The sequence below is a fragment of the Epinephelus moara genome, chromosome 22 (assembly GCF_006386435.1).
Source record: "Epinephelus moara isolate mb chromosome 22, YSFRI_EMoa_1.0, whole genome shotgun sequence".
NCBI lineage: Eukaryota > Metazoa > Chordata > Actinopteri > Perciformes > Serranidae > Epinephelus > Epinephelus moara.
Genome location: NC_065527.1, coordinates 21,855,053 through 21,873,116, shown reverse-complemented (window position 1 = coordinate 21,873,116; position 18,064 = coordinate 21,855,053). Strand labels below are relative to the sequence as shown.

General features: G+C 39.6%; 1 protein-coding gene across 1 annotated transcript; it reads right to left on the bottom strand.

The window, feature by feature from the left end:
• Window positions 1–300: 300 nt before the first annotated feature.
• On the bottom strand, window positions 301–17,722 carry LOC126383693 (phosphatidylinositol 4-phosphate 5-kinase type-1 alpha-like). Its single transcript, XM_050034290.1, has 16 exons — window positions 17,587–17,722; window positions 17,081–17,210; window positions 14,096–14,130; window positions 13,798–13,884; window positions 13,185–13,315; window positions 12,513–12,630; window positions 12,077–12,229; window positions 10,317–10,616; window positions 9,982–10,190; window positions 9,810–9,893; window positions 9,610–9,658; window positions 9,436–9,520; window positions 7,999–8,166; window positions 7,624–7,840; window positions 6,315–6,393; window positions 301–6,231 (listed from the first exon to the last, which is right to left on the bottom strand). The coding sequence occupies exons 2-16, from the start codon at window positions 17,127–17,129 to the stop codon at window positions 6,226–6,228; spliced, it is 1,770 nt and encodes a 589-aa protein (XP_049890247.1). The 5' UTR covers window positions 17,130–17,210; window positions 17,587–17,722; the 3' UTR covers window positions 301–6,225.
• Window positions 17,723–18,064: the final 342 nt, after the last annotated feature.

The following is an 18,064-nucleotide window of genomic DNA, read 5'->3' as shown; positions in this document are numbered from 1 at the left end:
TATATAAGGTGAATCTTGATATAATAAATTATAAATTGAGAGGCTGTTTATGGCAAATCCATTAATTTAAATTCCTGACTAATCACTGTACTTCATGTCATCTATGCAAACACTGAAATGAAATCTAACCTAACCCATAAACCAGTCGTATGTATCAAACTGCAACACTGCGAGGGTGGCCACACCAAGAAAAAAAAATCATATTTAAACCTCACCTCACAGTATGTATCAGTCACATTGAATAACACCATCAGACACGAGGAGTTGATCTGAATAATGCGAAATAAACAAACAAAAGCATTGTGTTTTTTTCTTTAATGACTTTAATAAGTGTACAAAAACATAAGGTCCCCAAAAGAGCAGGAAAGAAAACTTCCAATATACATACTCTGTGTAAAGGCATCGATGTGATTCTTGCGAACAAACGTGCACACATTTATTCCACTTAATTCAAAGGCAGGCGAAGACTACTTAACAAAGAATACAGGAAAAATACAGGATGATTTAACAGTTGTTATAATAATAATAATCAAAATCGTCACAAAGAACAACAAAGACCAAAGACAGTATTTCCTCTTACATACAGGCTTGTTGCGCTAAAGAAAGGCACATTTTAATCCATAATCACCATTAACAAACACTTTGAAAACCAAAGGTATAAATACTATAATACATATGACTATGTACATGTTTGGTTCATAGGCTGCGTGTGTAACTGCTTCAGAGGTTTTACAGTAAGACATAGATTCACTTTACATACAGGGACAGAGCATTGTCTGACCGACAGCAGAACACTTTAACCTCCACATACCGTTTACAGGATGTATAAAAATACACAAAGATGCTTGGCCATCTCATCTTGGGTGGAAAACTGTTAAGTTATTCAATGCACTTTTCTGCCTATTCATTCAGGAATATATATATATGTATGCCATCAAATATCAAACAGTTAAAAAATTAAGACCTTGCAAACCCATTTTGAGTGCTGAAACCAATTTGAATATAACCATTAATACTACGTCTACCAATTTGAGTTTACAAAAAGTAGGCAGTTCAATGTTTTGTACTTTACACCAGGCAGCCGTCACCATGTTTTCTAAGCTACAAATTTGCAACTATACAGTATCACAGTTGGGACCTGTCTCACAAAATATCACCTGAAGTTATCAGCCTTACACTTAAAGGTCTAGTGTGTACAGTCAAGTGACATCAAGTGGTGAGGTTGCAGATCACAACCAAATGAAACCTCTATTTAGGGAGAACTATGTTAAAAAAGCAAGCCAGTGCAATATTAAATTCCATTTCTGCCAATATATCCCCCTAAATCCCAAACACTTGACCTTAACTCTGGCAATCCTGGATAACCTAAACTGGCATCATCAAGTCAACAAGAGTGAATCTAATAAAGATGGGGTGAAAATATGCCTGTAGGGAAATTGCAGCAACAAAAACTATATTAACATTATCATTAATATAGCCAATTAATATGAGTGAGGTTTAGGAAATACTAAGTGCACCATTTGAATACATATAAAGCAGAATTAGTAGTACAAAAAATGTAAAATTATCAAATACTTACGGCAATACTAAGTGTGGAAAATATATCGGCTTTATTATGTGGTCACATAAGAATTCTCGAGAGTAAAGTAACTGATTACTAAAATCTGAGTAATCCATATTGAACTGAGTTCATAAATAGTATTTCATTTTTAGCAGCAGACTATTTCAAAGAGTGGAAGAGCGTACATAAAAATACTCGAAAGCTGTAACACCCAGGTCTGTAGTTTTAAATATTCAGCAGCAAAGTCAAAGCTCCAAACAAACTACATTGCTAATGTTTTTTTTACACCCTGTTATTTCTTTACTAAGTCTCCTTAGGATGCCCCCTCCTTTCACCAAAGTAACCATGCACACAGACAATACCACTCAAGCAAAACTCCTTTTGTGTTTGAAATATAAAAGACAAAACAGCAAACACACACACACACACACACACACACACACACACACACACACACCAAAAACAATCATAGTCTGGAATACGACAAAGTTGTTGAAGCTGTCACTGTATTTGCAAATCACTATATTTTCAGGTCTTAACAGCTGCTGCTATCTTTCTGCTTTAGGTGACGCAGATTGGACTAAACTGCTTCAAACTTCAACTGTTTCAAATGCTTTGCATAAATGACATTAACAAGGCAAATGACCTGTTGCTATTTATGATTATATAAAAATAACCCTACATTATATTGTCCATGCCTGCAGGGTTAAAATATGCACATACTGTACCTGACGAACAGAAATACTATGAACAGTAAATATTATGTTCTACAGGTACTTGTAATAGTTAGCTACGCTCCACAGGGTTCCTACACATTTGGAATTTCAAAATTCCATACTTTTCCATACCCTAATTATATTATAATAGTTTTTTTTTTTTTTTTCAGAGTATATGCGACATCTGAGTAAATATATCAGTGTATCATATTTCACATCATATTTAATGATGTATGATGTTCTTAATAGGCGATTGTAGCCAAGTACCATAATGGCATGCAAATAAAAACTCAGGTAAGTTCAATGTCTGGGCTGAGGCAAAAAGGTTGGGACTCTGGGTGCAAGCGATGCAGTAACGAGACGTTGGTGTTTTTTCCTTTCATGACCTTCTCCCCCATGTTGGCGATGTCAAATGATTTCACACAAAGCTTGCATCTAGCTCTGTGTGTGAATTGGGAATCCTTGGCCAGCCAGTATTTATATACGGTACTGTCAAGCCATCCATCCAAAAACTTGCATCTACCCATTGTGAACCACGTGAAGCTCGTCTTCTTGTCGAAGGTGCAATGTTGGAGTGAAACTTGATACCTGGGGGGCTGGAGGAGGGTCATGGGGCAGTGGACTGGACATACCACTTGTCAATCAGGTAAAAGGGGCGGTATGTTTTCTGAGACGTTTGCTCTCACACAAACTGTGCTTGGCCCGGCATAAAACACGATCCGGATTGATTAAATTATTTTTGGAAATACCTAATTTTCCATTTTAGAAAACAGTATTTTAGAACAGTGGTAATAGTCTGGAAACATAAATATTTTCCCATACTTTATTTTTCATTTTCCATACTTTTTAATACCTGGAAATTGATCAAATTTATTTCCATACTTTTCCATACTTTCGTAGGAACCCTGGCTCCACTCTCTATGTTACTATTTCCTACATCATAAATTAAAGAAAGGCCCCACTGGATCTTATTTTGTAAAAAAAAAAAAAAAAAAAAAAAGTACATTGTTTTAAGGTATACTATGCAGGAACTGTCTGTTACTGTTTGTACACAGTATAGCCAGCGAAAGAGAGTCAACTTCATTTGCGCTCTTTTTTTTCTGTACCATGTTGTTGATTTTAATGCTCAATGCTTATGGTCTGGCACCTGTTGACACCTTTTCATAATGTCCTGACCTCAGCTGTACGCTGTGCCCAGGAACGCCCGGAACATAATATGAAAAAACAGGCAGTGGACAGAGTCTCTGCACACGTCCCGTAAGTTATGTCAATCTTTCTCTTTCGCTGTAGCTAAAAAGCTGATGTTTAGCACAGGTAGGATGTACTCACACAAGCAACAAATCTTGCTCGTTCTTTTGCTTCTCAGCTGATAAAAAAAAAAACAACAGAGCCCCATTAAAAGGTAGCAAAACAAACAGAGGTGTGTTGAACACCTTGTTGTGCTATGCAGGTGCACTCCCTTTTTAATACGGCAGGGTTGAAATCTATTCAATTGGCCAAAACGAGTGTGAAATTAAAACAAAAATCTTATGTACAATAAATAAAGACCTATCAGAATTTGGTTTGTACATACATTGCTGCTGACTGGGAAACAACTCTGAAACACCCACCAAATGAGCGAAAATGCACCTAAAAGTGTGGTGCATGCCGTTTCACACCATTTCGAGGAAACGTCATTCAATCTAGCAACCGTAGCAAAACAATGCACACTCTTTTTCAGATTGAACATGGCTCAGGAGTCACTGGATGACACTGGAACACCTCAGGTAAGAAAACGTTATGTTACCCAGCTAACTAGCTAGCTAGTGTTGATGACATAGATCGCATGGGATGAGAGACCGTTCACCAAGCAGTTTCACACAAAACTAAATGGCGCCATGGCAAACCTACAACAAGCTGTGGCTTTCTTGTCTTCTAATGTCATGCTTTTTGTTTCATGACACTTTAAAGTGAATGCTGTGTTTTTGGTCATCGAGCTCCTGTAACAACACTGGTTCAGTTTTACCCGACACAATCAACTGGCAAGGAGATGGTCCCTTTATATGTAGTGATCCAAAAATCTCAAAACACAAACTGTTCCCTGCAGGTTTGGTCCCGTGCATTGGTTGCAATGACAACAAAACACAGCTGAAACTTGAACTCTCTCAGTGACACTGAAAAAAGACAACTCTACACTTGGCTGACAAACTCCCTGGTCTTGCTTCATGAGACAGGCCCCAGGTCACTGCTTTGTCCACAGCCATCTGAGTATCAGTTCTTTGGTCACATCTGGACATAAGCCAGTCTACACACTAAAACCTGAAACTGATATCAGATCACTCAGTGTTTAAGTATTAAAAAAAAAACCTCCTTTTAATAAAACCCTTTGACCTGAACATGAGAGGTGACATTCAGGATTCACAGTCTTTAAAGTAGCACAGGTACATTAGAGAACAAACAGCTGGTTAAACAGAAACCGCACGCTGAGGATCACCTCTTTTTCCAGCATGATTTGCATTCAGAGTAGGCTTAAAAAACATCAGCTTACCCAATATGAATACAGTAATAAAAAGTAAGTATTTAAAACTGTGTTTCCAATCCAAATAACATGGTTTTGTGTTCACCCCAAATCAAAAATTAGTATTTGTCCTCTTACCTGTCATGCTGTTTGTTAGTCTAGATGTTTTGGTGTGACTTGCAGAGTGTTGGAGATATCAGTCGTATGCAATATCTCAAATATAATGAAAATAAATGGCACACGGAGCTATTGTCATTCTACAGAACTAAACCAGCAAACCATTTCACCGCGCAGAAGGAAGCATGCATCTTCTGCTAGCACACCTCTCACCACTGAGCTAGCTAAGGGCCCAGACGCACCAAATGTCATCAAAGAACTTGTGGTGACTAAGGCAACTGTTGCCTCACATTGCCTGTGTCCCGACCAAAAAGTTGCACTTGAACACACTGCAAAGACTACAGCAAACAGCCAACTAAACTGTCCTTTCTGCGCCTGTGTGAGAGGAAGTAACTCTTTGTATCAGCAGGTGGCAGTAGTCTGTATTTGTCATTCATTGACAGGACTGACGAGCCTCTCGTCCATGAGTAGATGCATGCTTCCTTTTGCACAGTGATTCGGTTGGCAGGTGTAGTTTGGTAGAAAGAAAATAGTTCCTACATGAAACTGCTCACAACAAGGTCTGTGGATTATCTTGAGTAACCGGGTCATGATTTCTGGAAAGAGACACTGCTGTTGATTTTTCAATTTTTTTTCCATCTAGGTCCATTATATTCGAGAGAAGGCAGACATCTCTACGTCCGATATCTCCAACAACACGCAACTCACGCCAAAACAATCTAGACTGATAAATAGCACTACAAGTAAGAGGAAAAATATGTATTTTTGATTTTGGGGTGAACTGTCCCTTTAAAGCATCAAAGTCTACCATGTAGCAGAAACAGTACTCTAGGCTCAGACCTTTGGGTGATGGGACAGACACTTACAGAGCCAGGTATGCATGAGGACGTGCTACAGCAATTTGGTAAACACTAAAGAGGAATCACTTCCAAAAAGGAGCAATAAGGCTCAAATAAGGCAAAGTCCTCTTGATACACTCTACATTGAATGCGCACATCAGTGCCAAGAACAATCTTTGGTTGTGCTGGAAGCATTCCTATGAGATGAATAATAGTGTTCAATAACCACAGCGTTAATGTACTCGCAATCACTAGTGTCAGAACACAACCACCCACTTACATGCTCATACCATGCAGAGATTTGGAAATCAAAGTGCAAAAACAACAACAACAAAACACTGAATATCCCACTTGGTCTCAACGATACGCTGCATTTATTTTTCAGTTCTGGTACCTCAAGTCACACCAAACGGGGGGTTGTAACAGTTCATCCATGCCCATGAAATCCTCCAAGTCTAAGTTGAGTTTGTTTGAGTTTACTTCTCCTCCCGACGTCTACACCTGTAAGCCAAAAGCAATGAACATAGTTAAAAGAAAAACCCTCAGCTTAAGTAAAAGAACTGAAAAAGAACTGATAAACTTACAGAGCATTTGCTTGCATTAGGAACGATGTCACTGAGTGAGATGACATCCTCAGAACCAATACTTTCTTCATACTGAGCTCTGCAAACATCAAAGGAGCAGTGTGAGTGAACTGAACCGTCATACAATTTAAAACACTGGGTTTGTATATGCATAAAACAAAAACTCAACATGCTTCCAAATATACCATATCTTTTAGCTGAGATTTCATGCTTTCATTTAGAAAGAGCAATGATTTACTTGAGAGATTAGTGTGATGTAAATGTTTGCCACTAGATGGCCATTCTAAAGATGCTGCGCTGTCTTAACACATGCTGACTTGTCTGAGGTTCTGGTTAAGGCACATTTTTGCCTTTAGTCTTTCTCAAACTCTCTTGTAGAATTTTTAAAGCCTTGTTCACCATAATAGACTATCTTGGGCTGCAACTAAGGCCCTGTTTACATCTGGTGTTAACATGCGTCCTGGGCAATCAGATCACAGCTCAAACTACAGGCGTGAATGCACCATATGCAACTTCAATGCGTCTTGAGATCTGACTGCTTGAACTAAATTCGGAGGTGGTCTGGCCCGCATGTGGTCACATTGTTTCAGCAACTTTTGTTGTGCAGTTGCACAGACACAGAGCTGAAAGGTTGTGTTCAGAGGTGCTCAGTTCATCGTCTTCCCACTTAGCACAACCTAACACAGCAGGCGCAGCTATTAAATGGTCACGACAAACTCACACCGGCTCATCTCTGCAACAACCCGAAGACAGAAAGAGAGAGACAGCGTGGGGCAAGGAGGAGCTGTGAATCAATACACTGAGCGCAGCCCTATGATTAAATAAGATTTTACTCATGTTAGTGTGCGTATAGCACAACAAACCTCCTGCCGGTTAAAAACAACAACAGCACATTTGGTCTTTGCGAAAGGAACTGATTCACATATTCAGAGTGGTGAGGTGAGATCGATCACAAGTGGTCACTCAAGACATATGTGGAGGTTTGTTTCAGAGAGATGGACAGAGCTGTCCACTTGTGATTGGATTACCCAAGATGCATGTTAATATCAGGTGAAAAGAGGCTCTAACAGTTATTTTCATTATTAATTAATGTGCTGGTAATTTTCTCAATTAATGAACTTATATATTTATACATAAAATGTCAAACAATGGTAAAAAGATCTATGTAAGACATTTGAATCTGTTTGCAATGACTGCAATTGTTATAATCACATCACACGTTTAATCATTAGCTATAACCCATATAGAACCAAACAAAGATTAATCACCATATACTGCTGAGAATCTCTTGTGTATTTTTCCCTCTCACCTCTTGGGGGTGCTGTGCTCCTGGTCTTTGCCTTTTGTGCTGTTTAACTCTGCTCCCACGGACTTGTAGGTATCCTGAGAGTGAGGCGGCAGCTGACTTGTGGGGGCAAATCCAGAGTTTCCCAAGGAGGAGGAGAGAGTGGTTTCAGTAGCGTTGCCAACAGTGTCGCTGGGCGGTAAGGTCTTTGGGAGGAGGTCAGGACGACCTGACTGCATGGCTAGGTGGAACCGGAGGGAAAACTGTTAATGCCGTGTTGTGAAAGAAGCGCTTCACATGCTGGTACATGCTGGAGGACCTAATCTCTGTGGGTAACAGTAAACAAAGTTTGTTTTCAGCACTTGAGCTGACACCCAAAATCCAATTTCCAGTTCTCACCATTGTCTCCTTCAGTGTCCTCTTTGGTCTCAGAGCTGACTTGCTGTTGGAGTGGATAGTGCTGGCTGCTGCTGCTGGTTTGGGTTGACAGAGGGGGCCCAGAACCCGCTGGCTTTCTCAAAGGAGCATGTGACACTGCACGGCGCTTCTTAGATGGGGAGGACTTTACTAAACACAAGAGGGAAAATGTCAAAGTGAGACGACATCATCATGGACTTAATTATGGTGTCAGTACACTCGCTGTAGGAGGGGAGGCGCTGTAGAGGTTTGGCGATGCAATCTCTTAGCCAAGAATGGGTGTGTCTCTTGAGGTCCTCCACCCACCTGCTCAGGTGACAGCTCAGCAGGTATTTTGGCCACTTTATGTGTTGAAGGCACGCCGGTATAACCACCCCCTTTATTAATATTCTGTCCACCTTTCTTCTTTAATTTTACTTTTTTAAATAACTGACATGCGATGACACATGGTTTTAATCCCACAAGACAGAATAAAGATTAATGAGGGATTTTTACTAGCTTTCTATCTATGACAGTTAGTTGCCAAAACTGATGGCCTGTCTCTACTCTGGTAACTCTCTTTATAGCCGTCTGATGGCAGCAGACATCTGTTTCATCAGCAGTCTCTAAGTGGAGTGATGTTGCACACCAGACTCTAGCAAAATAGGTAAAGGTCTGCATTCTTTTCCAGGTTTTTCAAATGGACATGTTTACTCAGCTGTTAGAGAAAAGCAGTGACGTACGATAGAGCGCTAATAATAATAAAAATTATAACTGAAAGGAATAGTTTGGACTTTTTGAAGTGGGGATGTATGAGGCACTTATTCATAGTTAATGTAATATTTTTACCTCTTTGCACCATCAGACAGCCTTTGGAGACGGTAAACTAAAATCTTAATATTGCTCTCTCCAAAGGCACCAGACTTCTTTAACAAAAACAGTAATTTTACAATTTTTACCCCTTTTACCTTGGGATTCAAACCAACGTGGCAGCAGTACATTGCTTAGCTTTCATGGCAGTTAGCGGGTTAAAGGAATAGAAACCTAAGTATGGTCATGTGGTCAAACTTCTATAGAAGAGCTTGGGGAAATAGCATTTTGACACTAAAATATATGTTCTGAGACTGAAATTCCCCCTAAAATACTGGACTCAACCTTTAAAAAATAGTAATGAATTCATCAAGAGTTGTGATCTGCTCTTGGCAGGATACTTTAACTGTTATATATATATATATATATATTTGAAATTCTGCACATCCAAGATAATAATAAATTTCCTCTGAGGAAAGCTCCTATCAGGATTCCCAAACTTTCAATGCACCATGACAGGGAGAGCTTGGTGTTGAAACGGCATGAAAGCAACTGCTGAGCTTGGCCATCAAGTGCCCCACAGGGTTCACAGTATTCATACTCATGCTCACAAAGATACAATACACTTACATGCAATCTTCCTGAAGACAACATTGCACATGAACTTCTGAAATCGGTCTGCGTAGAAACCCGGTCTGTGTACTGATACAGTATCCTACAGAAAAGGAATGATAACAGGGCTTACGTAGATATATATATTCTGATTTTCAACACAGTTACCTGAGGGTAGTGAAGATTACTTACCCCATCGTGAACCAGAGCTTTCCACGAGTGTTCAAGCTTCTTTACTAATCTGATGAACACACACACACACAGCCTGGATTACACTCAGTACTTCTGAATACTGAAGCTGCTGATTTTGCAATGTAGGATGTGTAGACATTGTGCGAGTGTCACTGAATGAACAAGGGGTTTATAGATACATAAAAACGTGTTCTGTTTACCTGTAGGACTGCAGAATGTCGATGATACCAATATACACCAGCAACCTCTCGCCATTCGAGTTTCGTGCTGGGATCCCTCCCGTTCTGTAAAACCAAACAAAAAAAATATCATTCTGTGTTCTGTCATTAATCTCAGTAACATGAGCGCTGCACTGGCCTCTGAAACACTCACTTGTCCTCTGTGTCCATTGATCCCATGCTCCCTGGCTCAGCTTGGATGGCCTCTATAGCAGTGCTGTACAAGGACTTTTGACCTTGTGGCCTCCTTTGGTCCGCAGCTCCGGCCACCGCCTCTTCACCGGCTTGTTCTCGACAAGCCTGATTTATATTGTGGATTCCCACCAGAAGGCTGTAGTCCATAATCTTAAAACTTTGCAAAAGCTGAATGGAGATCAATAAACACAAGTACAGTGAGACTAGTGATTACAAATAAATTTAGAAGAAAACAAAAAAATGTAAATATCACACTTGTAGCCTCATGTTAAGACTTTATTCTGCAGTTCTTACCAGACAGTCTCTCTGGATGGTCTTGCACACAGCATTGTACTTGTCCGCCTCCATTAACAGCCCCTCATTCATGTCCTGCATGAAATCCAGGTCCTTGTACGTGGGCGAGGACTTTTCCCTCTCTTTAGCTGAAGCCCGTCGCTTGTAGGTGGAGCCCTTTAGATCAAACTTAAGGTGCATTCGTACTGCGCTCGGGAGCAGATTGTTCATGACTGCAATACGGATGTTCTTACCCGCTGCCTGGACACAGTAAAGTCCATAAAACTTTGGTAATAAGGTCCGTTTGTTCTGGTTCAGGTTCTGAAGGAGAGCAGAGAGAAAATAAAATTAAAACAATTATTGATGCAGCTGTACAAAAAGTGAAATAAGTGGTTGACTAATGCAAACTGAAAAATAAATAAATTATGAAACACAAGTAAACACACTGTCCCACACAAGTGTTGCAGTCATTAATAAATATGGGACCTTATTTTGATGTCAAATTGTTTAGACACCTTGAGCCAGTCAGTGTAATTTTAGAAATGCAAATACACAGTGGTAACAAGTGTTGTTTTTGTCTTACATGTTGCACATTAGGCATGGAAAAGGAAATAATGTAGACCTATTACCTGTCTAGAATTATGTCAGAAATGGAAAGTAAAAATGTTTAGATGTTTCAAGTGTTGCAACTAATGATTACTGTCATTATTTAAATGTAAATAGCAATGTAAATGCTGATTGCACAGTGTAATGGCTGTAGAATACTGACACCACTGATGTTTAGATTGCTTCCTGTAGACTGTATATAAAGATGGACGACATGACACCTCCCCAAAAGTGAAGCCAAAACATCTAGATTGCTGGCTTCACTATAGCTCATAAACCCTGCCTCCTCCATGTTAGCGGATGGGACATGGGACAATCTAAAAACTCAAAGTACATATCAAATAAACTTTACCCAAAGATGGCTTCTGTCATTTTATGTAGTTCTTATCCTGCTAATGCAAGTTCAAGTGTTCCTTTTTGAGATATCTTTGGTTTTGAGTAGTAATTTGATGTTAAAAAAGGGGACTGAGTCGTTGGTGACAGCTGTGTATGACAATCAGTATGCTCACTATCAGTGGCGCTCATCATGATTGGTTCGACGAATGAATGAGCGGGAACCAGATACCGGCAGAGATCACTACTGCACAGACTCTGGCTCCAAATGATGCCACCAGCATAAGATCCAGCATATTTTGGCTTCATTTTTGTACAGTGGGGGAAAGTGGAGTCACATTGTCCATCTTTATATACAGTCTATGTTTCCTATAAGCTTCGCTTTCACTATGCAATTCTGTCAGCCAAAGTGGACGATCTTTGGGAAAAATTAAGGCTCAACTGACGTCACTAAGGAAGTGCGTCAACCACTGCACAACCACAACAGGAAGAGGACAGCACTTCTGTATTCCTTGGTAGCTCTCTCCAACAGTGTTGGGGGTTACTGTAATCACATTACATTTGTCTGTAATGCAGTGATGAGACACTCCTAAATTCAATAATCATGTTACATTTACTAATCAAACTTCTTCTTCTCCAGTAGGTGTTTTGTAACAGATAACATTAGCATGTACACTTAACTACTTTTGTATAGAGGGGAGACCGCTGAAAACAGCTAACGCCAGCGAGTGTTTGGAGTTTTTCTTTTTAAACATTTTATTAGTTTTATTGTGTGGTGTAATCATGTGTACATTTATTCTGCAGATACCATCTGGTACCTAAAACCACTCATCAGAGCTTACCATGAAGTATCCTGGAAGCAGTTTCTGCAGAAACTCCGCCTCTTTGTGCTGCACCGTCTTAATGATATACTCATCATCACTAGAGACATAGAACAGAGATCCACTGGCCCCGGAGCTTGACAGCTCAATCAGCGGTTCGTTACACAGAGAACACTAACAAGACAGGAGCAAAGTGGTTAGACATGTGATAGAAACCAAACAACACAGACTCACAGGTTAGAAATAGGTCAGCTACGCCTTTACGCAGTCAGCAGCTCCACCCCTGGTGTGTCAACATCCCATTATTTCACACTTCTCGAGTTTCACTCTTTCCGGTTCCTCAATCATGCCATTCTTCTCACAGTTCACAGCTTTTCCTTTTTCTTCAGAGCTTTGCTGTTCTGCTAGCTTTTTGCACAATTCCTGAGTATTACAGATGCTGAGTAAACAAGAATACCATGTAGTCATCAGGCCGGATGCCAAACATCTCCCTGAAGTAGCGGAAGGCCATCGGAGCGTATGTCTTGAACCTGAAGTCTCCATAGTGGTGAGCTGGTGTCAGGTTACTGCCCTCACTGCCAGTAAGAGACACAAGAGCAGAGAATTAGATCACATACAAGACAGGTTCAGTCAGAGGTTTCCTTAATCGAATATTTTCTGTCAATAACAGGATTTTTCCCACAATGACAGAAATATCTGAAGGCTGTTTGTCATTTTGAAAGTGACACTGTCACTGGGGGCGATCTACCGTAACTTTGAGTAATTAACACCCCTGCCCAGTTGTTGGCATGTGCATAATAATTAGCTACTGTCTTGTCTTTGAACTCACATGCATGACCTCATTTTCTAGCTGGCTTTTGCCATCGCATTGTCACAGCAGCTTTACAATAATTGTGATGGAGCTGTTAAACGAGGTGAAAAAATGGTTTGTTGCTGGGGGGAAGAATGATTTATCAGTTTTCTTGTGGGGCTGACATGAAAAGTGTCCTGAATCTGTCTGTCAAAATGACAGACACAGACGACGAGAAGGTCTAACACAACCTCTGGGTTAAGTCAAAGTGTAATAACGTATTACAGTCAAATCATCATCTTTACAACATATCCTTGCTTCAAAATGTAAAAGACTCACCTGGGAAAGAAGATGCTCTCCACCACTTCAAAGTCCTGCAGCAGCACATCTCTCTCAGGTTTCTGGCTTAAGCTGCCCACCGTGTGCGTGATGCCTAACTGGATAGCACCTTTCAAGGCAGATGATGTTGTCTGGAACACAGAGCAAACTATTATGTATCAGGTGATACATGCAGTGCTGTCTTTATGTAGACACATACCACGCTTGCTGGTAGTTTTTGCATTTCATTAGTTGATAATGCATATGTTAAATTTTTAATTTGTAATTACACTGCACATCAACATGAATTACAAGTTTATTTCAGACAATATCAATTAACCTATTAAGCAATCCCCTCAACTGGATTTAACCAGACTGATAGGACTCTAGCACTTTTAAAGGGAAACTGGTATTTTTTAACCTCGACCCTTTTTCCATGTTTTTGTGTCTATGTGACTAATGAGGACAATATCTTTGGGTCAAGTAAAAAACGACCCACTTTTCTCACTATTTTATGAACACAGCGATTAATTGAAAGAATAACTGGCCAATTTAACAGATCATGGAAATAATCGTTAGCTGCAGCTCTGTGGGAATGAACATGTGTGTCAGTAAGTGATGGATGATCCCCCACCTTCTTGTACGTCGTCTCCCCAGTGGGATCAATTCCACGATGGCCAATAGTTTTTTTCATGGCCGGGGACATGCTGGTGCTTGGACTCTGTCAGTACAAACATGATGGAGGGGAGAATTAGGAGAGGAAAATAACTCATTGCAGCAATATGTCATATTCTCATGTTTGAAAGAGGAAGGAATAGAGGATGTGTCAGTTAAATATCCGTATATTCTGTAAAGATAAATGCAACGTGTGTTTCCTAACTGACACAAAGCCAGATTGCTCATATCCTCCAAGCGTGTCAGTTATTTCTCACCTCAGGAGAAGCATTTTTTCGAATCCCAGTCGAACCTGCAGCACGAGAGAGGAAGAAACATGCAAATTACAAAATAATACACAAGGAGTAAAAGAAAAAATGCAATTCTCACGCTAACTGGATGCATTAATGTCAAACAACATAGCTTCAAACAGCTTTAACCATTCCCTAATGTTGAAAACAAAGAGTGCAGCTTTGAAACAAGCATGCAGACGCACCTCGTTCATTACCTCTGAGAGAAGACAGTCTCCTCCAGAACTGACTCTGCAGGTCTTTGAGTGCAATGGGAGGAATTAGATAAGTATGCTATTACTATTAAAGTGAGTTCATACAGGGCTTATGAATGTCCTGACCTCTAAGTTATGCTCCTGGGAGTCCAAAGTCAACATCACACCTAAATAGTTCACTTGTTTAAGTAAGAAACACAATAGAGAAAGTGAAACGACATGAAGGTGCGTCTACTTTTCAGTTTGCTTTGTAAATTATTGACAGCAAATTCCACTTATTTTAAATATAAAGGAGAAAATAACCTTAATGATGTTGTTGTGATTAAAACAAATAGCATGTCTAACAAACTGGGGGCATGGAGTTTGAAAGTTGTGGGTATTTACCAAGCTAGGAGGGTCTAATAATATGCAATAGGTTATTATTGTTATTGTAGAATCAAGAGTTGTAAGAGCCTGACCCATACCAGGAACTAAAGTCAGGAATTTTGGCCTTGGTTGCATCGATTTTGTGTTCCCCTTCAAAACCTGTTTGTTAAATAGCCTCATTTCCTGCTGTTATTTTCACTCAGTTTCCAGTTTTCATCAGTTTTTAGTACACCTAGCTAAAACTAATGCAGTCACTTCTACTAACCGGTTTAATAAATTACTATTTTTTTGCATTTGGCACAATGTACAAACAGTAGCACCTGATATGTAATTTCTTTAATTACTTCTTTTTAATATTTCTTTTAGCATTATCATTTATCTGTATGGCAGGTGCACGTATTTATTCATGTGGACATGCGTTATCTGAAACTGTCACTATATCCTGACAGTAGTACATGAGACATGTAATCTGTGAAAAAGATCTGGGGCCGTATTCACAAAGCTTCCTTGTATAAAGAGTTGCTCTTTGTGATGAAACTCTAAGGAAATTCTTAGAATTGTGACATTTTGGGGCGTCGGTGGCTTAGTGGTAGACCAGGTGCCCCATGTACAAGGCAAGAATTGTGACATTTTCTTAGAATTTACCCTTAAAGTTAAGACTAGGTCCTTGATTAAAGTTATTCACAGAGTATCTTAGAGCTCCTAAGGTGAAAGACTGTTAGGAGAGGAGAGGATAGGAGGACTTTTAAGAGGCTTAAGAGTTTCTCAAGCTGAGGAGAAAATGGTGGAAGCACAAAGAAGTTGTAGAAATATTCTCCAAAGAAAGGATGACAGTGAGTAAATGAAATGCTGCAGATGAGATTGTGCAGAAATAATATGTGTGTTTGATGTCATTATGGATATGCACACATTTCCCATCTAACACTATAACACTGGAAATAAAATGATCACAACACTAAGATATTTGGAAAACTGGAAAAATGCAGCAGTGATCATTTGGGTCTGTCTAAACCTTCCATCAGCAGAGTGATCACATGGACTACGACAACACTTTGACAGCCAGCAGTTCATTTCATTTCCACTAGGTGTCCACACATTGCAGGCTCACAACAGGGTGTGTCTGTGACAACCAATCACACCTGTTAAAAGAATGTGTCCTACCTAGCAACGGGGTCAACCACACCTCCTCACTAAGGTCAAAATTTCTGTCTCTTCCTTGCTCAGAGTTGCTCTGAGAACTTTCCTAATTCACTCCTAAGCTAGGACTCCGTACTAAAAACTTTAAGGCTAAGTTAGGAGCTCAGTGAGAGTATTCTCAGAATGTTTGTGAATACGGCCCCAGGTTATTCTCCGCCTTGTAGTGCTTCTGATGGCATTTGCAAGAATTCACTGTGGCTGAGGGAAAACACCAATCACGGCCAAGGAGTCGCTCATGCAGCTGTCAATCACTGCTCGTGAACTGCGGTCAGTCAAACTTGGTAGTGCTTAAAAAAATTAATAGAGATTCTGTTACTACATTGCCTATTTCTCACTTCAAATGTTCCCAGGAACATATTTATGAGTATTTTTTATCTGTAAAATGAGACAGTTTGTGACCCGCCCACCAAATACAACCCACGAGCTGGAGCAAACCTTTTAGCTGCCTCATTTTACAGCTATAATATTTTTCTGAAAACATTTAATTTGCCATTAGAAGCACTAGAAGGAGGAAAAGGAACATATTTTTTCCACAGATTATCTGTCATATCACACAATACTAATGTCAGGATATAGTGACAGCAAATATGACAAAGACTTATTTTTACAAAAGTTACCAACTACAGCTATAATGTACTACTTAAGAGCTGCACAGCAAATTTTGCTGTACAATGTACTTTCACAATAATGACTTCCTATTCTAGTCTTTTTTCCCCCACCACATTTATTTCAAGAAGGACACTAAAAAGTAACACCTCTCACTGGAACTCAATTAAACTTGAGTCAATTAAGTTGAGTCAACATTTCTATTAAAGTTTAAACAAAACTGAAAACAATACGCTTTAAGAAAGGTATTGAACGGCTTTAGTTTCAGCTAGGTGTGTCTAATAACTTGGCAACAAAGTGTAAACAAACAGCAGACCCAACATTGAAGATCATTGGAGGATTTATGAGGTTGGGCAATTGATAGTTTTTATACAAGGAAGAATAATGTTTATATTTGTCATATTTAATTAAACAAATTTACTAACTGACTGTCTGATAAGCTGCTGGCATGCTCAGACACGTCTATCCACAGGATCAATTACCTGGGCCTATGCCCATGTATCAGTATCACCTGAGTGAGTAACTCATGCCAAACACATCTGGTCTATCCCGTTCAGGAAAAGGTGGTGTATAATAATATAGTACTTACTACCAGAGAGGCCCTGCAGCCCCGGAGGCTCCTCAGCAGCTGTGGCCATTCAGACCAGAACCTGAACTTAGACTTAGTTGTGTTGAAATTCAGATTCTGCTTCCCTCCTTTTGAGCAGGTAGCTGGGGACCTGTGTAGTAAAAAAGAAACTCATGAACCGCAGACACCTTAGATGACTTCATGCCACAAATATTGACAGCAGCCACGTTGACGGGAGCTGAGGAGCTGTTTTTAAAATAAACAGTACGAGAGACTGGAGGTAATCTTTCACGGAAACTTTAAGCTAACCCTGTGATAAATAATGTAACTGTGGGGAATGCTAATGAATGGTAAGACTGGTGCATTTTGTAACAGGCTAGCACGGCAGCTACCGAGGTGTCTGGGTTTCGACATTTAACCAGAGGCGAGAAAGCTAGCTGCTAACTCTGGTTCAACTTTTCTAACTTTGACCAAGCTAGTCACGCTTATAACTAACGAAAAACAAGATAAACAGACAGCTAACTCACTCGGTAATCTTGCAGAGGAGTTCCGGCCGTTTCCAGAGAAAGAAAAAACAACCCTTTCCCTTCTAAAGTCACTGTTTTCCCTAAAACTAATAAACAAGGAAGCAGTGCGGAAGCAGCAGTTTTGTGTTCTGCTGCGCGAGCCAGGGCGAGAACAGAACTTCCGGTAAAAATCTTCTTTCAGAATAAAACACACACAAAAAAATAAATTAATAGTAAATCAATACCATCCAAAAATGGACTGTTAAAAAGTTTATTGTGTATACCACGCCTATATATGATATAGTATATAACCGTATATAATTACATAACAAAAAATAAAGGAAATTACACATTTAAACATTAAGTTAAATACAATAATTGTGTGAAGTTAAACAATGCCATACAATTCAAAAGATTGTGATCAAGAACCACATTTTGCAAAATCACAAATAAGTACAACTACTAATTGAAAAAGAGTGAAAACCAGTCTGCCTTTGAA

Excerpts from the sequence above, each read along its gene's own strand:
- LOC126383693 (XM_050034290.1), bottom strand. The coding sequence starts at position 17,129 with ATGGCCACAGCTGCTGAGGAGCCTCCGGGGCTGCAGGGCCTCTCTGGT. Across the intron at positions 12,631-13,184 it reads GAGAGCATCTTCTTTCCCAG|TGAGGGCAGTAACCTGACAC; the intron begins GTGAGTCTTTTA and ends TCTTACTGGCAG. Across the intron at positions 10,191-10,316 it reads CCATCCAGAGAGACTGTCTG|CTTTTGCAAAGTTTTAAGAT; the intron begins GTAAGAACTGCA and ends ATCTCCATTCAG.